The sequence below is a fragment of the Scyliorhinus canicula genome, chromosome 14, assembly GCF_902713615.1.
Source record: "Scyliorhinus canicula chromosome 14, sScyCan1.1, whole genome shotgun sequence".
Classification (NCBI taxonomy): Eukaryota; Metazoa; Chordata; class Chondrichthyes; order Carcharhiniformes; family Scyliorhinidae; genus Scyliorhinus; species Scyliorhinus canicula.
Window position 1 is genome coordinate 6,983,686 of NC_052159.1, and position 24,343 is coordinate 7,008,028.

At 49.0% G+C, this 24,343-nt stretch overlaps 2 protein-coding genes across 8 annotated transcripts in view; one reads left to right on the forward strand and one right to left on the reverse strand.

Annotated features, from left to right (window-relative positions):
- arrb1 (arrestin, beta 1) overlaps nucleotides 1-2,410 on the forward strand; it is a 148,012-nt gene extending 145,602 nt beyond the window's left edge. For all 5 annotated transcript variants that reach the window (XM_038818753.1, XM_038818752.1, XM_038818754.1 and 2 more), the window contains 2 exons: nucleotides 43-94; nucleotides 1,300-2,410. In XM_038818753.1, the coding sequence (XP_038674681.1) occupies nucleotides 43-94; nucleotides 1,300-1,411 (164 nt within the window). In that variant the 3' untranslated portion in view covers nucleotides 1,412-2,410. The remainder of the gene's footprint in view (nucleotides 1-42; nucleotides 95-1,299) is intronic.
- An 11,371-nt stretch (nucleotides 2,411-13,781) lies between these two features.
- On the reverse strand, nucleotides 13,782-17,223 carry LOC119977868 (zinc finger protein 2 homolog). 3 transcript variants are annotated; one of them, XM_038819129.1, is made up of 2 exons: nucleotides 17,149-17,223; nucleotides 13,782-15,154 (listed from the first exon to the last, which is right to left on the reverse strand). In XM_038819129.1, the coding sequence occupies exons 1-2, from the start codon at nucleotides 17,165-17,167 to the stop codon at nucleotides 13,920-13,922; spliced, it is 1,254 nt and encodes a 417-aa protein (XP_038675057.1). In that variant the 5' UTR covers nucleotides 17,168-17,223; the 3' UTR covers nucleotides 13,782-13,919. The 3 variants fall into 3 exon arrangements, with proteins under 3 accessions (XP_038675057.1, XP_038675058.1, XP_038675059.1); XM_038819130.1 differs by having other exon boundaries at nucleotides 17,171-17,216; XM_038819131.1 differs by lacking the exon at nucleotides 17,149-17,223 and adding an exon at nucleotides 16,451-16,522.
- Between the last annotated feature and the right edge of the window lie 7,120 nt (nucleotides 17,224-24,343).

Consider the following 24,343-nt stretch of genomic DNA (forward strand, 5'->3'; position numbering starts at 1 on the left):
CCCTGTAGACATCTCCCTGACATGTGAATGTTCTTCTTACAGTTCCAGAGAATGAGGTTCCGATCGACACCAATCTGATTGAGTTTGACACCAAGTAGGTCCTCCTCCATTCGAGATCCCTTGTCCTTGCTCAGCATTCCGTGTGTGTATCCTTGTGTGCATGTGTGTCTCCCAGCCTTCCCGTAGTTACCTCATTATCCTGACTTTGTTTATAGGAGATTGCAACTTACTTTTGGCTGCAGAGTTCCGCACCCTTCCCCTGGATTGGGATACGTCCCACATCCAGGCACCCGTCCAGTTGCCACCCTGTGCTCTGACTGAGCTGAGGCCAGGGATTTTGCACAGAGCTCTGCCCGGATCGATGCAGTTCCTGGACTGGTGGAGGTTGAGCGTAAAACACGGCAAAATACCGCAAATGTATTGAAGCAAGAAAGACAAAGGTGGCACTGTGCAAAAACGGGCCATTCGGCCCCACGGGGCCATGCTGGGGTGGAACTTTGCGGTCACCTCCCCACACATCCCTGACCATTCTGAAATTTACAGGGGGCGGGGTTGGCATCTGGTGTTCTGCCTGTCCTCGGGCCTACTCAGGCACTTAAGTGGCCAATTAATGCCCACCGAAGGGTAACAGCCCACTGCGGCTATGTTACCCGTGACTGAGGACGGTCCACAGCAAGTGGTTAGCCTAGCACCTTTAGCTGCATGAGCAAGGGGAGAGGGTGGGTTAACCTCCTTTGGCGGAGATTGCCTATGCCCATCAGAGGCAACAACCCCCCCCCCCCCCCCCCCCCCACTAAGGTCTTACACCCCATTAACACTCCCGCACCTCACCCCCTCTCTCCCCATTGCCAGCCAGGCGCCGCCAATGCACTGAGCCTTCCGTCGGTCCAGCGTCCATTGGCTCCTCTTCTTTGGGGACTGGCTGCAATCCCAGTTGCGGCCACCGCTCCGACCCAGTGCTGCTGGGACAACACTCCCGAATCGGCCTGCAGCTCTCTGGGGCACAGTGGTAATCTCCTTCCTTCCAAACGCCCGCTTATTAATGACGTCCCTCACGATACCCATTTGCGTTCTGGCATTCCCCTCACCCCGACGAGTGGAAACACCTTCTCTCCCTCAATCCGACCCAAACCCTCGTGGATAATCTTAAAAAAAGAAAGGTCCCGGCCAATATCTTTTTCATCGCAGCGTCTCTTTGCGTTAAATCAATAAGCTGCCAGCAAAGGCAGGCTGCACCTGTTTGGTGTAATGTTGGTTCCTGGGCCAGCTCATTCCCTTTCAATACTCTTCCATCCGCAGTGACGATGATATTGTCTTCGAGGATTTCGCTCGGCAGCGGCTGAAAGGGTTGAAGGACGACAACGATGAAGATGAAGACGGGGTGAACTCCCCACAGCACAACGATCGATAAAACGCGCAAACCTCGAACCGCTGTGAAATCGCGGCGGGTTTCTGGGCCCGTGGAAAAAGCTGCTGTTGTTAGTTTATTATTCCTCCTTGTTTTTTGTTCGAAAATTGAAATATCTGAGGCTGCTCGGTGATCTCGAGCTGAAACCAAACTGTAGACTGGTACACTGATGATGTTAGTTCCTTCACGGCCTCTTCAGGAGCGAAGCCTTTGGTAGGCCTCAACGGCGAGAGCCAACTTTCTCCAGGAGGCTCCCAGGAATTCCAGATAAATCTGCATGCTGGCACCAAAACGCCCTGATGTGAATAATCACGGGGAGCTTTAAACATTTCCTATCAACGTTTATTTCTTGTTTATTAACTGCAGAAATATTGGAAATGTGTGGGTGGGTGGAAGGCTGTTAATTTTTCTAAGGCTTTTGGGGAAGTCACCCTCCAGGAAACCAAACCCAATTGACAACCCACTCAACCCAACTCGTCGTTGCGACCAGTAGATCTGAGCTTAAATTTAATATATTTCATTCAAAGCAAAAATATGGAGCAGAGAGACACGATAATTCTCATCCAGCGATACATTTATTAAAGTTTTGCTATCTTTACCAAATTCGTCTCTGTCATTCGCCAAATGATGCTAAATCAAGGCTAAATAAACCTTCCCAAAGGCAAGTCGAGATGGTTGTTAAGTGTCCCCTCGCTCGCGACACCTATATCACACAGTGTTGTCATGTGTGGATGAAGTGATTGAGAGCGATATGAGAGCCCTAACTTGTCCACTTCCTTCCAGACCTGACACCCCCAGTTTGTTTTCAGAGTCACAGCTTTATGCAAACCCGATAGTAATGTTTCCAATTCCAACCAAACACCTTCCTTCTTCTACATTTTAGCACCTAACCCCGTGCTGTGCCTGTCCTGGGAGTGTTTGATGGGGACAGTGTAGAGGGAGCTTTACTCTGTATCGAACCCCGTGCTGTACCGGTCCTGGGAGTGTTTGATGGGGACAGTGTAGAGGGAGCTTTACTCTGTATCGAACCCCGTGCTGTACCTGTTCTGGGAGTGTTTGATGGGGACAGTGTAGAGGGAGCTTTACTCTGTATCTAAACCTGTGCTGTACCTGTCCTGGGAGTATTTGATGGGGACAGAGTAGAGGGAGTTTTACTCTGTATCTAACCCCGTGCTGTACCTGTCCTGGGAGTGTTTGATGGGGACAGTGTAGAGGGAGCTTTACTCTGTATCTAACCCCGTGCTGTACCTGTCTTGGGAGTGTTTAATGGGGACAGTGTAGAGGGAGCTTTACTCTGTATCTAACCTCGTGCTGTACCTGTCCTGGGAGTGTTTGATGGGGACAGTGTAGAGGGAGCTTTATTCTGTATCTAACCCTGTGCTGTACCTGTCCTGGGAGTGTTTGATGGAGACAGTGTAGAGGGAGCTTTACTCTATATCTAACCCCGTGCTGTACCTGTCCTGGGAGTGTTTGATGGGGGCAGTGTAGAGGCAGCTTTACTCTGTATCTAACCCTGTGCTGTACCTGTCCTGGGAGCGTTTGATGGGGACAGTGTAGAGGGAGCTTTACTCCGTATTTAACCCCGTGCTGTAGCTATCCTGGGAGTGTTTGATGGGGACAGTGTAGAGGGAGCTTTACTCTGTATCTAACCCCGTGCTGCACCTGTCCTGGGAGTGTTTGATGGGGACAGTGTAGAGGGAGCTTTACTCTGTATTTAACCCCGTGTTGTACCTGTCCTGGGAGTGTTTGATGGGTACAGTGTAGAGGGAGCTTTACTCTGTATTTAACCCCGTGCTGTACCTGTCCTGGGAGTGTTTGATGGGGACAGTCTGTGAAAGGAGTTTTACATTTTCCCGATTTGGGAATGCATGATGCGAAAACATAATGCAAAAAAACCTGACACACCTGAGATCACTCACATTGATGTGCACTAAAAAGCAAATCAAAACTTTGCTTTCTCCAAAAAAAAAGCACTGGATTTGAAGTTAAGCAACACGATATCACACTGTACCAGTTTATTCAAAACTTTGTAATAGTGCCATCTTTGTCATTTAGTGTCAAGCTAACTGTTTACTATAGCACTGAGCATGCACTTCTCTGTTAGCTTCTCTATGTCCTATATAAGAGTGATCATGATTATAAGTTGCTATAGATTGTGCCTAAGGACATGCAAAGAGATTTTCAGCGACTGCACATTCTACGAAGTCGACTAGTCACCTGGGCTGTCCGTTGGCCATTTGTAAGAAGGATTGTTAGTCTGGAGTGTGTGGGTGAAGGGGGTTACCCATCAATTAGCATAAACATCCTGGGGGTTACTATTGACCAGCGACTGAACTGGACCAGCCATATAAATACTGTGGCTACAGGAGGAGGTCAGAGCTGGGAATCCTGCGGAGAGTAACTCACCTCCTGACCCCCCCCCAAAGCCTGTCCACCATCTACAAGGCACAAGTCAGGAGTGTGATGGAATACTCTCCCACTTGCCTGGATGGAGCGCAGCTCCAACAACTCTCAAGAAGCTCAACACCATCCAGGACAAAGCAGCCCCGCTTGATTGACACCACATCCACCACCTTCAACATTCAGTCCCTCCACCACTGACGCACAGTAGCAGCCGTGTGTACCATCTACAAGATGCACTGCAGCAACTCGCCAAGGCTCCTTAGGCAGCACCTTCCAAACCCACGACTGCTACGTAGAAGGACAAGGGCAACAGATACATGGGGACACCACTACCTGGAGGTTCCCTTTCAAGCCATTCACCACCCTGACTTGGAAATATATCGGCCGTTCCCTCACTGTCGCTGGGTCAAAATACTAGTACTCCCTCCCTAACAGCACTGTGGGTGTACCTACATCACATGGGACTGCAGCGGTTCAAGAAGGCAGCTCACCACCACCTTCTCTCAAGGGGCAATTAGGGATGTGTAACAAATGCTGGCCTAGCCAGCGACGCCCACTTCCCAAAAATAATTGTTGAAAAATCATCCCGCCTGAACTGTTTTAAATTCGGGTCCGTTTAACAATGTTTACTTTCAGATCAGCAATGGAACATTCCGGTTAATTCAGTTTACAAAGCTCAATACTCCCAGCCTTACACAGCCTGGAAGCAAATTTCCCGGTCAGCAGCGGGAGTTGGTGTTTTCCGATAGGACGAAAAGTCAGAACGATAGCCAGTTATCGAGAAAAAGAGATTGAGCGTTTGGCTTTTGCCTATCGTAGGGTCATGGTAAAAGCAGGAGGCCATTCAGCCCATCCAGACAGTTCCACCAGGACTGTCACGGATCTGCATGTTAAGTTCCATCCTGCTGAAGTTTAAACCTGTGTCTATCTCCCTGCGACAGTGTATTTCTGACCTGCTCACAGGTCAGCGATCCTTCTCCGCTTTCTAATCCTTACCTCAGCATAACCCAGCTGAAATGGTGGAATATCAGAAAGCCAAGCATAATTGACAGCACAGAAGGCCATTCGGCCCATCACCTCTGTGCCAAGTCTGAGAAATAGCAATTTAGCAAGTCCCCCCTCCACCTCCTGTACTCTGTTTCTCTCAGTTGCTTGTAAATTATCTTTGGATTGCCTCAATTGAATCTGCCTTCACCACAGTCTCAGGCAGCAAATTCCAGACCCTAACCACTCGCTGTGTGTGAAAAGGTTTCTCATGTTCCCCGTTGCTTCTTCTGGCTTAAATCTGTATCCTCTGATTCTCGATCCTTCCACCAATGGGAACAGTTCCTCCCTGTCTGCTCCGCCCAGATCCCTCATGATTTTGGTAAGAAGTCTTACAACACCAGGTTAAAGTCCAACAGGTTTGTTTCAAACACTAGCTTTCGGAGCACTGTTCCTTCCTCAGGTGAATGAAGAGGTTTGTTCCAGAAACATATATATAGACAAATTCAAAGATGCCAGACAATGCTTAGAATGCGAGCATTTGAGGGCAGCACGGTGGCCTAGTGTTTAGCACAACCGCCTCACGGCACTGAGGTCCCAGGTTCGATCCCGGCTCTGGGTCACTGTCCGTGTGGAGTTTGCACATTCTCCCCATGTCTGCGTGGGTTTCGCCCCCGCAACCTAAAAAAATGTGCAGAGTAGGTGGATTGGCCACACTAAATTGCCCCTTAATTGGAAAAAATAATTTGGTAATCTAGAATGCGAGCATTTGCAGGTAATTAAGTCTTTACAGATCCAGAGAGAGGGGTAACCCCAGGTTAAAGAGGTGTGAATTGTCTCAAGTCAGGACAGTTGGGAGGATTTCTCAAGCCCAGGCCAGATGGTGGGGGATGAGTGAAATGCGACATGAATCCCAGGTCCCGGTTGAGGCCGCACTCATGCGTGCGGAACTTGGCTACAAGTTTCTGCTCAGCGATTCTGCGTTGTCGCGTGTCCTGAAGGCCGCCTTGGAGAATGCTTACCCGGAGATCAGAGGGTGAATGCCCTTGACTGCTGAAGTGTTCCCCGACTGGAAGGGAACATTCCTGCCTGGTGATTGTCGCACGATGCCCGTTCATTCATTGTCGCAGCGTCTGCATGGTCTCGCCAATGTACCACGCTTCGGGACATCCTTTCCTGCAGTGGCATCTCCGCTTCATGATTTTGAACATCGATCAAATCTCCTCTCAACCTTCGCGTCTCCAAGAAACAGTCCCAATGGCTCCAATCTTTTAAAAAGTAATTTAGAGGACCCAATTCATTTTTTCTAATTAAGGGGCAATTCAGCGTGACCAATCGACCTAGCCTGCACATCTTTGGGTGGTGGGAGTGCGACCCACGCAGAGGCGAGGAGAATGTGCAAACTCCACAAGGGCAGTGACCCGGGGCCGGGATCGAACCTGGGACCTCGGCGCCGTGAGGCAGCAGTGCTAACCAATGCGTCTCCGTGCCGCCCACAACGTCTCCAATCTATCGTCATACTGAAGTTCTTCATCCCTGTAACCCATTCTCGTGAATCTTTTCTGCCCTCTCTCCATTGTCTTCACATCCTTCCTAAGGTGTAGCCCCAGGAACAGGTCACAATTATCCAGCTGAGGCTAAACGAATGATGTTTACAGGTTTAACGGAACTGCCTTCCTTTTGTACTTTTATGTTACTCATAAAGTCCAATAATCTGCATGTTTTATTGAATGCAGATAATAGGAGTAGGCCCTTCAGCCCTTTGAACCTGCCCACCATTCAACATGATCATGGCTGACCCCAATCTCAACATCACACTCTCCTTACACCCCTCGACACTTTTAGCGTCTCGAAATCTATTTCCTTCTTACTCAGGGGGGTCAGGCTAATCCTGTGGCGATGTGGGTTCTATTCCCACCCCGGCAGCTGGTGGGAATTTAAATTTGATCAATAAATATGCAATTGAAAGCTAAATGGAAGTCACCATCGTGCCCGAGAGCTGAAGGCTGCTCGTTGCTGTCCCCTTTTTGAGAGTTGACTGGTGGTGATTTAACTTGAGGGTCACCAGACCTCAGGCAAGGGGCAAGGTTGAGGAGGACCATGGGGAACGTCAGCCGGTACAGGAATCGAACCCTGGCTGTTGTTATCATGAACCATCAGCCCAGCCAACCGAGCTAAACCCGAAGTGAAAACTCGTTTCGGTAATGATAACCATTAAACTGTCATCAATCCTTGTAAAAACCCATCTGGTTCACTAATGGCCTTTAGGGAAGGAAATCTGCCGTCCTTACCCGGTCTGGCCTACATGTGACTCCAGGCCCACAGCAATGTGGCTGACTCTTAACTGCCCACTGAAATGGCCGAGTGGGACACTCAGTTCAAGGGCAATTAGGGATGGGCAACAAATGCCGGCCGTGCCAGCGATGCCCACATCTCATCTCCCCTTTAGAACTGTACCTCAGAATTTACAATGCAGAAGGAGGCCATTCAGCCCATCAAGTCTGCCCGGCCCTTGGAAAGAGCACCCTACTCAAGCCCACACCTCCGCCGTAGCCCAGTAATCCCACTTAACCTTTTTGGACACTCAAGGGGAATTTAGCATGGCCAATCCACCTAACCTGCACATCTTTGGACTGTGGGAGGAAACCGGAGCACCCGGAGGAAACCCGCGCAGACACGGGGAGAACGTGCAGACTCCACGCGGACAGTGACCCAAGCCGGGAATCGAACCTGGGACCTTGGAGCTGTGAAGCAACAGTGCTAACCACTGTGCTACCGTTTAGTTTATATTGTCTGCACGCCCAGTGTAAATCAAGTTAAGACTTTTAATGCTGCTTTAAAGAAGGTATGCCGTTGTTGTGCCAACCCCCCGGCCACAAGGCCAGGCCCCCTTCCCCCCCCCGAGTGTGGCCTCAAGCTGAATCTCTCTAACCCGTTGTCTGATGACCAGCGTGAGAAGACCTTTCTAACTGAGTGGCCCTGTGTGACTCAGTGCCCAAGGTGACTGTACCTTCAACATGTGACTGTGTGGTTGCAACAGGGACCAAGTGATTGAATAAACTCAAAGGACAGTGATTGTATTTTTAATAATGATCCTTTGCCAGTTACAAGATGTTTGAGGCTCCTTTAGCAGTGTCTATTGACAACATCACCTTCATTTTTATTGATGGAATAAATGCCTTGTTTTTTAATTTATTATGCAGATAGACTTTATGTGATTCCTGTTTGATATCTGACCTGTACTAGTATTAATGAATTCCCAATGTCAGACTCTGTACGCCAATGGGACAGTTGTATCTTGAACGTGTTGTCTTTTTGTACACTGGGTTAGTCGGGCTCAGGCCCATTCACTAATGTCATGATTTTGTTTCCTCCATGGTTTTACATGAACTGTGATGTACGAAACCTCTTTAAAGTATAATAAATGATCATAATTGGTCTTTGCGATGATCTTCATTTGTGCTCTGCTTTGCTTCCTCGAGCGACGGGTCCTGTTCTGTCGTCTCAGGTGTGAGGGAGGGAGCGAGTGGGGCAGGAGTCGCTCATTTTGTCCCTCAGCCTCCTCTGCTGACCTTTCACCCCAACACTGCCCCCGCCCCTCGCCATTGCTCGTTTTCCATCAATTCCAAGAATTCATCAATCTCAGTCTCGAATTTAATCAATGAGTGAGCATCCACGAGCTCTCCAGGGCAAAGAATCCCAAATTATCACAACCCTCTGAGTTCAGAAATTTCTCTTAATCTCGGTACGAAACAGCCAGCCTGTCATCCTGAGATTGTGTGCGTGTCTGAAATTCTCTGACCAGCGGCCATACCGCTGCCTCTCCCCCGACTCTCTCTCCCCGAGGGAGATATCTGTACACTGACAGGTATTTGATTGGATTGGATTTGTTTATTGTCACGTGTACCCAGGTACAGTGAAAAGTATTTTTCTGCGAACAGATCATTAAGTAATGCGAAGAAAAGGGAATAAAAGAAAATACATAATAAGGCAACACAAGATATACGATGTAACTACATAAGCACTGGCATCAGATGAAGCATACAGGGGTGTAGTGTTGATGAGGTCAGTCCGTAAGAGGGTCATTTAGGAGTCTGGTGACAGTGGAGAAGAAGCTGTTTTTGAGTCTGTTCGTGCGTGTTCTCAGACTTCTGTATCTCCTGCCCGATGGAAGATGTTGGAAGAGAGAGTAAGCCGGGCGGGAGGGATCTTTGATTATGCTGCCCGCTTTCCCCAGGCAGCGGGAGGTATAGATGGAGTCAATGGATGGGAGGCAGGTTTGTGTGATGGACTGGGCTGTGTTCACGATTCTCTAAAGTTTCTTGCGGTCCTGGGCCGAGCAGTTGCCATACCCAGGCTGTGATGCAGCCAGATAGGATGCTTTCTATGGTGCATCTGTAAAAGTTGGTAAGGGTTAATGTGGACATGCCGAATTTCCTTAGTTTCCTGATGAAGTATAGGCGCTGTTGTGTTTTCTTGGTGGAAGCGTCGACGTGGGTGGACCAGGACAGATTTTTGGGCATGTGCACCCCTAGGAATTTGAAACTGTCAACCAACTCCACCTCGGCCCCGTTGATGCTGACAGGGGTGTGTACAGTACTTTGCTTCCTGAATTCAATGACCAGCTCTTTCGTTTTGCTGGCATTGAGGGAGAGATTGTTGTCACTACACCACTCCACTAGGTTCTCTATCTCCCTCCTGTATTCTGACTCGTCGTTATTCGAGATCCGGCCCACTATGGTTGTATCGTCAGCAAATTTGTAGGTGGAGTTGGAACCAAGTTTTGCCATGCAGTCGTGTGTGTACAGGGAGTAGAGTAGGGGGCTAAGTACGCAGCCTTGCGGGGCCCCGGTGTTGAGGACTATTGTGGAGGAGGTGTTGTTGTTCATTCTTACTGATTGTGGTCTGTTGGTCAGAAAGTCGAGGATCCAGTTGCAGAGTGGAGAGCTAAGTCCTAGGTTTTGGAGCTTTGGTATGAGCTTGGCTGGGATTATGGTGTTGAAGGCGGAGCTGTAGTCAATAAATAGGAGTCTGGTGCAGGAGCCCTTGTTTTCGAGATGCTCTAGGGATGAGTGTGGGGCCAGGGAAATGGCGTCTGATGTGGACCGGTTGCAACGGTATGCAAATTGCAGCGGATCAAGGCGTTCTGGGAGTATGGAGGTGATGCGCTACAAAACAGAGGATACAATTCTAAAAGATTTGCAGGAGCAAGGGACCTGGGTGTATACATTCATATGTCATTGAAGGTGGCAGGACAGGTGCAGAGTGTGGTTAATAAAGCACACAGCATCCTAGACTTTATTCATCAGTGGCATTTGATTGAGTGCCACACGACAGGCCAGTCAGCAAAGTTAGAGCTCGTCAAATAAAAGGGAGGGCAGCTACGTGGATACGGAATTGGCTGAGTACCAGCGGAGAGTATTGGCTAATGGATGTTTTTCAAGCTGGAAGGAGGTTTGTGGTGGCGTCCACCAGGGATCAGTGTTAGAACCCCGGCTCTTCCTCACCTATATTAATGACCTCATTAATACAATTCTGAAAGGTTTGCAGGAGCAAGGAACCTGGGTGTATACGTTCATATATCATTGAAGGTGGCAGGACAAGTGCAGAGTGTGGTTAATAAAGCACACAGCGTCCAAGACTTTATTCATAAGGGCACTCTGAACAAGAGCAAAGAGGTTAGGTTGAATTGTATAGAACACTAATTAGACCTCAACTGGAGTATGGTGTCCAGTGTGGGCCCTGCACTTCAGGAAGGATGTGAAGGCTTCACAGAGGGAGCAGAAACGATTTAGGAGAATGGTTCAGGCGATGAGGAACTTCAGTTATGGCGATAGATTGGAGGTGTTGGGACTGTTTTTGCCGGAGAAGGTTGATTGGGTATTCGACACAATAATTCTAAATCATGAGGGGTCTGGACAGAATACGGAGAGAGAAAATGTTCCCCCTGATGGAAGGATCTAGAACCAGAGGGCGCAGATTCAAAACAATTTGCGAAAGATGCAATGGAGACATGAGGAAAACCCTTTTCACACAGCGAGTGGTTAGGATCAGGAATGTACTGTCTGTGTGTGGTGGAGGCAGATTCACACAGCAAGTGGTTAGGATCTGGAATGTACTGTCTGTGAGTGTGGTGGAGACAGATTCAGACTGAGTGGTTAGGATTTGGAATGTACTGTCTGTGAGTGTGGTGGAGGCAGATTCACACAGCGAGTGGTTAGAATCTGGAATGTACTGTCTGTGAGTGTGGTGGAGGCAGATTCACACAGTGAGTGGTTAGGATCTGGAATGTACTGTCTGAGAATGTGGTGGAGACAGATTCACACAGCGAGTGGTTAGGATCTGGAATGCACTGTCTGTGAGTGTGGTGGAGGCAGATTCACACAGCGAGTGGTTAGGATCTGGAATGTACTGTCTGTGAGTGTGGTGGAGGCAGATTCACACGGCGAGTGGTTAGGATCAGGAATGTACTGTCTGAGAGTGTGGTGGAGGCCGATTCACACGGCGAGTGGTTAGGATCAGGAATGTACTGTCTGTGAGTGTGGTGGAGACAGATTCATACAGCGAGTGGTTAGGATCAGGAATGTACTGTCTGTGAGTGTGGTGGAGGCAGATTCACACAGCGAGTGGTTAGGATCTGGAATGTACTGTCTGTGAGTGTGGTGGAGACAGATTCACACAGTGAGTGGTTAGGAACTGGAATGTACTGTCTGTGAGTGTGGTGGAGCCAGATTCACACAGTGAGTGGTTAGGATCTGGAATCATAGAATTTACAGTGCAGAAGGAGGCCATTCGGCCCATCGATTCTGCACTGGCTCTTGGAAAGAGCACCCTACCCAAGCTCCACACCTCTACCCTATCCCCACTACCCAGTAACCCCACCCAACACTAAGGGCAATTTTGGACACTAAGGACAAATTAGCATGGCCAATCCTCCTAACCCGTACATCTTTGGACTGTGGGAGGAAACCGGAGGACCCGGAGGAAACCCACGCAGACGCGGGGAAAACGTGCACACTCCGCGCAGACAGTGACCCAAGCCCGGAATCGAACCTGGGACCCTGGAGCTGTCAAGCAATTGTACTAACCACAATGCTACCGTGCTGCCCTTGCACTGACTGGGAGTGTGCTGGAGGCAAGCTCAATAGAGGCATTTAAGGAATTTGATTATTATCTGAAAATGAAGATTGTGAAGGGTTTCAGGGTGAAAGTAGGGACATGGCAGGAGCCAGGGCAGACACGATGGGTAGAATGGCCTTCTTCTGTATCAAATCTGTCCACTTCTGTGTCCCCTCTCTCTCAGTGAGATATCTGTAAACTGAGTGGTGTCTCTCAGACCCCTCTCTCTCAGGGAGATATCTGTACATTGACTGGTGTCTCTCAGTCCCCTCTCTCTCAGGGAGATATCTGTACACTGACTGGTGTCTCTCAGTCCCCCCTCTCTCTCAGGGAGATATCTGTACACTGACTGGTGTCTCAGTCCCCTCTCTCTCTCAGGGAGATATCTGTGCACTGACTGGCGTCCCTCAGTCCTCCCTCTCTCTCAGGGAGATATCTGTACACTGACTGGTGTCTCTCAGTCCCCTCTCTCTCAGGGAGATATCTGTACACTGACTGGTGTCTCTCAGTCCCCTCTCTCTCAGGGAGATATATCTGTACAGTGACTGGTGTCTCTCGGTCCCCTCTTTCTCAGGGAGATATCTGTACACTGACTGGTGTCTCTCAGTCCCCTCTCTCTCTCAGGGAGATATATGTACACTGACGCTGTCTCTCAGTCCCCTCTTTCTCTCAGGGAGATATCTGTACACTGACTGGTGTCTCTCAGTCACCTCTCTCTCAGGGAGATATCTGTACACTGACTGGTGTCTCTCAGTCCCCTCTCTCTCAGGCAGATATCTGTACACTGACTGGTGTCTCTCAGTCCCCTCTCTGTCTCAGGGAGATATCGGTACACTGACTGGTGTCTCTCAGTCCCCCCTCTCTCTCAGGGAGATATCTGTACACTGACTGGTATCTCTCAGTCCTCTCTCTCTCAGGGAGCTATCTGTACACTGACTGGTGTCTCTCAGGCCCCTCTCTCTCAGGCAGATATCTGTACACTGACTGGTGTCTCTCAGTCCCCTCTCTGTCTCAGGGAGATATCGGTACACTGACTGGTGTCTCTCAGTCCCCCCTCTCTCTCAGGGAGATATCGGTACACTGACTGGTGTCTCTCAGTCCCCCCTCTCTCTCAGGGAGATATCTGTACACTGACTGGTGTCTCTCAGTCCCCCCTCTCTCTCAGGGAGATATCTGTACACTGACTGGTGTCTCTCAGTCCCCCCTCTCTCTCAGGGAGATATCTGTACACTGACTGGTGTCTCTCAGTCCTCTCTCTCTCAGGGGGAGATATTAGTACACAGACTGGTATCTCTCACTCTCTCTCTCAGGGAGATATCTGTACACTGACTGGTGTCTCTCAGTCCCCTCTCTCTCAGGGAGATATCTGTACACTGACTGGTGTCTCTCAGTCCCCTCTCTCTCTCAGGGAGATATCTGTACACTGACTGGTGTCTCTCAGTCCCCTCTCTCTCTCAGGGAGATATCTGTACACTGACTGGTATCTCTCAGTCCTCTCTCTCTCAGGGAGATATCTGTACACTGACTGGTGTCTCTCGGTCCCCTCTCTCTCTCTCTCAGGGAGATATCTGTACACTGACTGGTGTCTCTCAGTCCCCTCTCTCTCAGGGAGACATCCGTACACTGACTGGTGTCTCTCAGTCCCCCCTCTCTCTCAGGGAGATATCTGTACACTTACTGGTGTCTCTCAGTCCCCTCTCTCTCAGGGAGATATCTGTACACTGACTGGTGTCTCTCAGTCCCCTCTCTCTCAGGGAGATATCTGTACACTGACTGGTGTCTCTCAGTCCCCTCTCTCTCAGGGAGATATCTGTACACTGACTGGTGTCTCTCAGTCCCCCCTCTCTCTCAGGGAGATATCTGTACACTGACTGGTATCTCTCAGTCCCCTCTCTCTCAGGGAGATATCTGTACACTGACTGGTGTCTCTCAGTCCCCCCTCTCTCTCAGGGGGATATCTGTACACTGACTGGTGTCTCTCATGCAGGGGTTATTTGATCGCTGGTTATTTCAGGGTGTGAGCTGTTGAGGTTGCGGTTTCACTGGCTGATTGCTGCAGTGTTCGGCTGATGGTGTGGAGCTGGTTCCTGCCATGGACCCTTTGATGGACACCGAGCGAGGAGGAGCAGACAAATGTTTTACCACAGATGAGGCACGGGTACGGCCTCTCCCCGCTGTGGCGCCTCTGGTGGACGGTTAGGTAGGAGGAGTGCGCAAAGGACTTGCCGCAGGCGTGGCAGCGGAACGGCCTCTCCCCGCTGTGCGTGCGTCCGTGAACCAGGAGTGCCGAGGAGTCGGCGAAGGTTTTGGCGCACTGCGGGCACCTGAAAGGCCGCAGCCCTGTGTGCCCGCGCTGATGGTGGCGGAGCTGTGAGGAGCGGGCATATGTCTTCCCGCAGACGCCGCAGGCGTACGGACGGAGCCCAGCGTGTAACCGACAGTGCGCCGCCAATGAGGATGGGCAGCTGAAGATCTTGCCACACTGCCTGCAGCCATAAGGCTTCTCCCCTGTGTGCGTGCGCCCATGGACTGTCAGTGAGGAGGCCTGGGCAAATCCTTTGCCACATTGTCCGCACTGGTACGGTCTCTCCCCGGTGTGTGTGCGCCGGTGGTACAGGAGATGTGAGGATTTGGTGAAGGCTTTGCCACACTGCGTGCAGGGGAATGGCCTCTCGCCAGTGTGGACCCGCTGGTGATACAGGAGCTGGGTTGAGGTGGCAAACGCCTTACCGCACTGCGCACAGGGAAACGGTCTCTCACCGGTGTGTGCCCGGCGGTGCATGGCTAGCGAAGACGAGCGGGAAAAGGCCTTGCCACATTGGGCACAGGGGAAAGGGCGTTCTCCTGTGTGGACCCGCAGGTGGGCACTCAGCTGCCAAGACCTTGTGTAGCTCTTTTCGCAGGCAAAGCATTTGAAAGGTCGGGAATCTGGGAGGGGACACGAACCAGCACGGGGTTCAACCAATACCGATCTCTCTCCTCCGTGTACTCCAATCGCGATCTCCTCTCCACATCGAGCGACTGAGGTTCTCCCTTTGATATTTGCAATCAGGTTCTCGCCCTTGTGTCTCCCAATCATATTCTCAGCTCCATGTCCAGCCATTTTGATCCATTCTCCAACGCTCCCCACAATCTCTTCCTCACTTCCCGCCATCACGACCTCCTCTCCGTCTCGCGCCACCTCTTTTCCACCTTCTGCAATCACCTCCCTCTCCATCGCCGCTTCATGGAACGGGGCGTCTGTAAATAAATGAGAACAAGATTGAGAGGCGGCGGAATCTGCTCAAAGACTGAGTCTCTTCTGCCCGACCAATCAATGCTGGCCCTCTATCACTGCAACTAATTGCATCAGCATACTCCTCTAATTAATCCACTGCCCCTCAATCTCCCAACAGCCCTGTATCAATCGCATAACATTGGATCAAACCCGTTCCCTGTGCTTAAACGTACACCAATTGCAAATTTAGATCAATAACAAAAGCAAAATTCCGCAGATGCTGAAAATCTGATATAAAAACAGAAGCTGCTGGAAAAACTCAGCAGGTCTGGGAGCGGCTGTGGAGAGGGAAACATGGTTAACCATCCCGATTCAGCGATTCCCTTGCGCCCGGCACGGATCCGGGTGCAACAGGGGAATCTGGCGCGAGCCACAAATCGGGCTCCGTGTCGGGCGCGAAAACACGATTCGCTCTGCCCGGCGCAATCAGGATTGTGCCCTCGCTGGGCAATTCACCCGGTGTGCGGGAGTGGTAATGACTGTAGTAAAGAAACACAGCATTGGTCCAGAGTGAGGGTGCACGGCAGAATCATGAACAGCTCTGCCCGAAGGCAAAAAAAAACACAGGAAAACAAGAATCAAAATGGCACACAGCAAAAAGACCGACTGAACGCGAAAAACAGCAGGGAGAACGCCCCGCTATCTAACGCCACTTTGCCGTTTTGTTTGGCCTTCGCGAGGAACACCCCACTGAGGCCACACGTTCCTCGGCGTGAGCTCAGCGCGCCAGCGCAGGAAGAGTATTCGCAGATGGTGGCACCATTTTTAAATGCCAACCCAATCTTACGACCCCCCCCCCCCCCCCCACTACCCACCATCTCGGATACCATAACGCAGCCTCCCCTGCCCCCACTGCTCCAATTGATCTCTCAGGGGGGTCATCGAGCCCCAACCGTCATCCCGCCTCTCCCCATCCCTAGCATGGGCAACCTGGCACCTGGGCACGATGGCATTCCTGCCTGGTAATGCCACCCAGGCATCCTGGCACTGTCAGGCTAAGATGCCAGCGGGAGTGCCAGAGAACCACCCTGCTCAGAGCCCAACCACCCTGGGGCCTCCAATAGCCTGGGAGACCCACCCCCCCCCCCCCCCCAGGTACAACCTTCGTCTCCCCAAATACATGGGATTTCCTGCCGAATTCTGGATCAGTTCTATCTGTCACCTCCCTCCCTTCCACTAGCCTGCCAAGCCAAACTTCCCCGCCTGCCCTAACCCTGAACTCTCATCTTTCTCTAGTTTCTCTCCATCTCCCCTCTTACCCTCTCTGAGCTCATCTTGTCCCTGAGATCCAGCTCCTGCTCTCCTGACCCTCAGCTATTGACCCCCCCAACCTCACCTCCTGGTCACTCTCCCACATTCTACTCTCTGTAAACTTGTCATTCAAAACTCTGCTGCCCGTGTGTGTGTCCTAACTCTCACTGTGCTCCTGTAACAATCACATCTTTATTGCTGCATTCCTCTATCTCTCCCTCTATCTCATTCCCTCTATCCCTCACTCTGTACCCCTTGTCTTTCTCTCACACACAACTCACCCTATCTGCCTCCCTCTTTCACATTCTCTCGCCCATCTCTCCGCCCCGTCCCTTTCTTTCACACACTCCCTCCATCGCTCTGCCTCTGCCCCTTTCTTTCACACACTCCCTCCATCGCTCTGCCTCTGCCCCTTTCTTTCACACACTCCCTCCATCTCTCTGCCTCTCTCCTTTCCCCTCACACTCTCTCCATCCCCCTGCCCCTTTCTTTCACACACTCCCTCCATCTCTCTGCCTCTCTCCCTTCCCCTCACACTCTCTCCATCCCCCTGTCCCTTTCTTTCACACTCTCTCCATCTCTCAGCCCCTTTCTTTCACACACTCTCTTCATCTCTCTCTCTTTCTGTGGCCTCCCTTTCTCTTTCACACTCTCCCACCATGTCTCTCTCAGAGTCTCTCTCTCCACTTCTCCCTGCCTCACTCACTCTCTCTGTTTGGCCCCATTACCCAGATTCTGGGCTCCGCTCCGCCCGGGGGCCGGGGCTCCGCTCCGCCTGGGGGCCGGGGCTCCGCTCCGCCCGGGGACCGGGACTCCGCTCCGCCTGGGGGCCGGGGCTCCGCCCGGGGGCTCCGCTCCGCCCGGGGGCCGGGACTCCGCTCCGCCCGGGGGCCGGGACTCCGCTCCGCCGGCCTCTGCCTCTCTCGGGGTCGGTCTCTCCGCTTTATCCACCGGCCCCGACGCTGCAGTTCCCGGCCGCCAATGTGGGGGGTGTGGAGAAAACACAGAGAGAGAGAGAGAGAGAGACTGGAGAGACAGATAGAGGAAAAGAGAGAGAGAGAACTGAATCCAACAATACTGGAGAGACAGATAGAGGAAAAGAGAGAGAGAGCGAGAGAACTGAATACAATAATACTGGAGAGACAGATAGAGGAAAAGAGAGAGAGAGAGAGAGAACTGAATCCAACAATACTGGAGAGACAGATAGAGGAAAAGATAGATAGAGAGAACTGAATCCAACAATACTGGAGAGCCAGAGAGAGGAAAAGAGAAAGAGTGAACTGAATACAATAATACTGGAGAGACAGATAGAGGAAAAGAGAGAGAGAGAACTGAATAGAATAATACTGGAGAGACAGATAGAGGAAAAGAGAGAGAGAGAGAACTGAATCCAACAATACTGGTGTGGTAGTCACCACTGTTTATATATAATACGGTAAGGCTCCTGTACTACAGATACGGGGGTAGATCCTTGCCTGCTGGCACCGCCCAGTCGGCGGAGTATTAATGTGTGTGCTCACCGAGCTGCAGCCATTTCAGCAGCAGCTGCAGGAGGCTACACATCTCTGCTTAATAAAGCCTCGATTACTCTCTACTCTCGTCTTGCGTCGTAATTGATAGTGCATCAACTGGAGAGACAGATAGAGGAAAAGAGAGAGAGAGTGGGAACTGAATACAACAATACTAGAGAGACAGATAGAGGAAAAGAGAGAGAGAGAATTTAATCTAACAATACTGGAGAGACAGAGGAAAAGAGAGAGAGAGAGAACTGAATCCAACAATACTGGAGAGACAGATAGAGGGAAAGAGAGAGAGAGAACTGAATCCAACAATACTGGAGAGACAGATAGAGGAAGAGAGAGAGAGAGAGAACTGAATCCATCAATACTGGAGAGACAGATAGAGGAAAGAGAGAGAGAGAACTGAATCCAACAATACTGGAGAGACAGATAGAGGAAAAGAGAGAGAGAGAGAACAGAATCCAACAATACTGGAGAGACAGATAGAGGAAAGAGAGAGAGAGAGAACAGAATCCAACAATGCTGGAGAGACAGATAGAGGAAAAGAGAGAGAGAACTGAATACAAAAATACTGGAGAGACTGATAGAGGAAAAGAGAGAGAGAGAGAGAGAGAGAACTGAATCCAACAATACTGGAGAGACAGATAGAGTAAAAGAGAAGAGAGAGAGAAGTGAATCCAACAATACTGGAGAGACAGATAGAGTAAAAGAGAAAGAGAGAGAAGTGAATCCAACAATCCAACAAAGTGATCCCTGAAGTGTTGGCAATTCTGGACAAGGTGAAAATAGATAAGTCCCCGGGGCCTGATGGGATTCATCCTAGGATTCTCTGGGAAGCCAGGGAAGAGATTGCTGAGCCTTTGGCTTTGATTTTTGTGTCATCATTGGCTACATGAATAGTGCCAGAGGACTGGAGGGTAGCAAATGTGGTCCCTTTGTTCAAGAAGGGGAGTAGAGATAACCCCGGTAACTATAGGCCGGTGAGCCTCACGTCTGTTGTGGGTAAAGTCTTGGAGAGGCTTATAAGAGATACGATTTATAATCATCTAGATAGGAATAATATGATTAGGGATAGTCAGCATGGTTTTGTGAAGGGTAGGTCATGCCTCACAAACCTTATTGAGTTCTTTGAGAAGGTGACTGAACAGGTAGACGAGAGTAGAGCAGTTGATGTGGTGTATATGGATTTCAGTAAAGCGTTTGATAAGGTTCCCCACGGTCGGCTATTGCAGAAAATACGGAGGCTGGGGATTGAGGGTGATTTAGAGATGTGGATCAGAAATTGGCTAGTTGAAAGAAGACAGAGGGTGGTGGTTGATGGCAAATGTTCAGAATGGAGTTCAGTTACGAGTGGCATACCACAAGGATCTGTTCTGGGGCTGTTGCTGTTTGTCATTTTTATAAATGACCTAGAGGAGGGCACAGAAGGTTGGGTGAGTAAATTTGCAGACGACACTAAAGTCGGTGGAGTTGTAGACAGTGTGGAAGGATGTTGCAGGTTACAGAGGGACATAGATAAGCTGCAGAGCTGGGCTGAGAGGTGGCAAATGGAGTTTAATGTAGAGAAGTGTGAGGTGATTCACTTTGGAAAGAATAACAGGAATGCGGAATATTTGGCTAATAGTAAAATTCTTGGTAGTGTGGATGAGCAGAGGGATCTCGGTGTCCATGTACATAGATCCCTGAAAGTTGCCATCCAGGTTGATAGGGTTGTGAAGAAGGCCTATGGTGTGTTGGCCTTTATTGGTAGCGGGATTGAGTTCCGGAGCCATGAGGTCATGTTGCAGCTGTACAAAACTCTGGTATGGCCGCATTTGGAGTATTGCGTACAGTTCTGGTCATCTCATTATAGGAAGGATGTGGAAGCTTTGGAACGGGTGCAGAGGAGATTTACCAGGATGTTGCCTGGTATGGAGGGAAAATCTTATGAGGAAAGGCTGATGGACTTGGGGTTGTTTTCGTTAGAGAGAAGAAGGTTAAGAGGTGACTTAATAGAGGCATACAAAATGATCAGAGGGTTAGATAGGGTGGACAGTGAGAGCCTGCGCCCGCGGATGGAGGTGGCTAGCACGAGGGGACATAGCCTTAAATTGAGGGGTAATAGATATAGGACAGAGGTCAGAGGTAGGTTTTTTACGCAAAGAGTGGTGAGGCCGTGGAATGCCCTACCTGCAACAGTAGTGAACTCGCCAACATTGAGGGCATTTAAAAGTTTATTGGATAAGCATATGGATGATAAGGGCATAGTGTAGGTTAGATGGCCTTTAGTTTTTGACATCCCATGTCGGTGCAACATCGTGGGCCGAAGGGCCTGTACTGCGCCGTATCGTTCTATGTTCTATGTTCTATGTAATACTGGAGAGACAGATAGAGGAAAAGAGAGAGAGAGAACTGAATCCAACAATACTGGTGTGGTAGTCACCACTGTTTATATATAATACGGTAAGGCTCCTGTACTACAGATACGGGGGTAGATCCCTGCCTGCTGGCACCGCCCAGTAGGCGGAGTATAAATGTGTGTGCTCACCGAGCTGCAGCCATTTCAGCAGCAGCTGCAGGAGGCTCCACATCTCTGCTTAATAAAGCCTCGATTACTCTCTACTCTCGTCTCGTCGTAATTGATAGTGCATCAACTGGAGAGACAGATAGAGGAAAAGAGAGAGAGAGTGGGAACTGAATACAACAATACTAGAGAGACAGATAGAGGAAAAGAGAGAGAGAGAATTTAATCTAACAATACTGGAGAGACAGAGGAAAAGAGAGAGAGAGAGAACTGAATCCAACAATACTGGAGAGACAGATAGAGGGAAAGAGAGAGAGAGAACTGAATCCAACAATACTGGAGAGACAGATAGAGGAAGAGATAGAGAGAGAGAACTGAATCCATCAATACTGGAGAGACAGATAGAGGAAAAGAGAGAGAGAGTGGGAACTGAATCCAACAATACTGGAGAGACAGATAGAGGAAAAGAGAGAGAGAGAACTGAATCCAACAATACTGGAGAGACAGATAGCGGAAAAGATAAATAGAGAGAGAACTGAGTTCAACAATACTGGAGAGACAGATAGAGGAAAAGAGAGAGAGAGAGAACTGAGTTCAACAATACTGGAGAGACAGATAGAGGAAAAGAGAGAGAGAGAACTGAATCCAACAATACTGGAGAGACAGATAGCGGAAAAGATAAATATAGAGAGAACTGAATCCAACAATACTGGAGAGACAGATAGAGGAAAAGAGAGAGAGAGAGAACTGAGTTCAACAATACTGGAGAGACAGATAGAGGAAAAGAGAGAGAGAGAACTGAATCCAACAATACTGGAGAGACAGATAGAGGAAAAGAGAGAGAGAGAACTGAATCCAACAATACTGGAGAGACAGATAGAGGAAAAGAGAGAGAGAGAGAACTGAATCCAACAATACTGGAGAGACAGATAGAGGAAAGAGAGAGAGAGAGAACTGAATCCAACAATACTGGAGAGACAGATAGAGGAAAAGAGAGAGAGAGAGAACTGAATCCAACAATACTGGAGAGACAGATAGAGGAAAAGAGAGAGAGAGAACAGAATCCAACAATACTGGAGAGACAGATAGAGGAAAAGAGAAAGAGAGAGAACTGAATCCAGCAATACTGGAGAGACAGATAGAGGAAAAGAGAGAGAGAGAACAGAATCCAACAATACTGGAGAGACAGATAGAGGAAAAGAGAGAGAGAGAACTGAATACAATAATACTGGAGAGACAGATAGAGGAAAAGAGAGAGAGAGAGAACTGAATACAATAATACTGGAGAGACAGAGTGAGGAAAAAGGAGAGAGAGAACTGAATCCAACAATACTGGAGAGACAGATAGAGGAAAAGAGAGAGAATGAGAGAGAACTGAATACAATAATACTGGAGAGACAGATAGAGGAAAAGAGAGAGAGAGAACTGAATCCAACAATACTGGAGAGACAGATAGAGGAAAAGAGAGAGAGAGAGAACTGAATACAATAATACTGGAGAGACAGAGTGAGGAAAAGAGAGAGAGAGAACTGAATCCAACAATACTGGAGAGACAGATAGAGGAAAAGAGAGAGAGAGAGAACTGAATCCAACAATAGTGGAGAGACAGATAGAGGAAAAGAGAGAGATGGAGAGAGAGAGGGAACTGAATACAATAATACTGGAGAGACAGATAGAGGAAAAGAGAGAGAGAGAGAACTGAATACAATAATACTGGAGAGACAGATAGAGGAAAAGAGAGAGAGAGAACAGAATCCAACAATACTGGAGAGACAGATAGAGGAAAAGAGAGAGAGAGAGAGAGAGAGAACTGAATACAATTATACTGGAGAGACAGATAGAGGAAAAGAGAGAGAGAGAGAACTGAATACAATAATACTGGAGAGACAGAGTGAGGAAAAGAGTGAGAGAGAGTGGGAACTGAATCCAACAATACTGGAGAGCCAGATAGAGGAAAAGAGAGAGAGAGAACTGAATCCAACAATACCGGAGAGACAGATAGAGGAAAAGAGAGAGAGAGAACTGAATCCAACAATACTGGTGTGGTAGTCACCATTGTTGCTCGTTATGCTTTCCCTTAATTGGCTCTGTTTTAATTACCTTTGCTCTAGAGTCGCCAGGTATCTGTCTGATACCGCCACAGGGTTTAAAACCAAGTAGTGATCAATAACTCAATACACCAGTTAGTAAGTTTGAAATCAATATACATTTATTATACACAGTCAATTACTACTCATGCATTAACTCTATTTACTAAACTACAGCTGCTAATAAAAACCTATACAGCTTCGAATGGCCCACTCAGTCAGAGGAACAATGGCCTTTGTCCGGTTCTGATACTGCTGGCTTCGAACTGGTACGGAATAGTAGCTAGGAGCGTCTATCCCGTAGCGTGCGTTGACCTTAGACTTACTTGGTTGATGCAGCTGCTAGGCAGGTCTCTCCTCGCTGAGAGCCAAGGCCAAGAGAGGGAACTGAACTTGGGGACACTATCTTATAGTCCCCAGGGGTTTCGCGCCCTACTGGGCGGACCCCGGACTTGGTCCCAATTAATTGGACCATGTCCCAATCCTTCCTATCGATTTTCTCCAATACCGGAGTTATTCCCTGATCGTTGGGCGGGCCCTATGTGGCCGTTGGCCTGCCTTTGTTTTAGCTCCCACTGGCGCCGGGGAGTCTGTCCTGGTCTCGATTGTTTCAATGTTTCTCTTTGTCCCTGGAGATAGCTCATTAATATGTTAATGGCTATTGGTTTTGGTTCTGTCTGGGTTCTGCAAATCTTAATACATAGGAAACCTTGCACCTGCTTGTGTTCTCTGGTGTTGTCCGTTTTTTCCCTGCACTCCTTGCGAGCGTCCATTTTGAATTGGGACGTGGCCACCCCAGGTGGCGACACTCCCTCCTTGTGATCCTCAACGCGAAGCGTGAAGGATCACATTACTGCGATGTCTTCGTCCTCTGACCAAGCGGGCACTCATGTCTAGGCTCTACTCTGACCCTAACTATGCAATAAATTTTTAACTAAATAATTTTACATACACATCATCAAAACTCTATGGGGGGCTATGTCTTTAAGGACATGCATTACAAAATAAAAAACTGGAACCTCTAACTATCCTCAATAAACTATTTTCACTTAAACCATTCAAAAATATACCAACTTCTTAACTTTACAAAAATAGCAGCATTCAAATTCTCTCTGGTTTGGCAGTCAAACGCAGAGTTTACATTCCTTTATTCCATAAATGCTCACATTTGTTTATTCACAAACGAAGACACACAAACAAAAACAAATGTACTTTATTACATGTCAAGGGGTTCGGGGGCCTGGTGGAAACTGAAAATAGGGGATCTTATTCTGTATACTGGGGTGCGAGAACGGTAGGCTCTCCTTTGCCACTGAATACACCAATACTGGAGAGACAGATAGAGGAAAAGAGAGAGAGAGAGAGAGAGAACTGAATACTCCAATACTGAAATGAAAATCGCTTATTGTCATGAGTAGGCTTCAATGAAGTAACTGTGAAAAGCCCCTAGTCGCCACATTCCGGCGCCTGTTTGGGGAGGCTGGTACGGGAATTGAACCGTGCTGCTGGCCTGCTTGGTCTGCTTTAAAAGCCAGTGATTTAGCCCAGTGAGCTAAACCAGTCCCTAAACCTGGAGGGAAAGAGAGAAGAAAAGAGAAAGAGAGAGAACTGAATACACCAATACTGGAGGGAAAGAGAGAGGAAAAGAGAGAGAGAGAGAACTGAATCCAACAATACTGGAGAGACAGATAGAGGAAGAGAGAGAGGAGAGAGACAAACACAGAAAGTTAAAGGGAGATAGACAGACCGGGGGGGGGGGGGTAAGAGAGAACAGGGCTGAATGGCCTAATC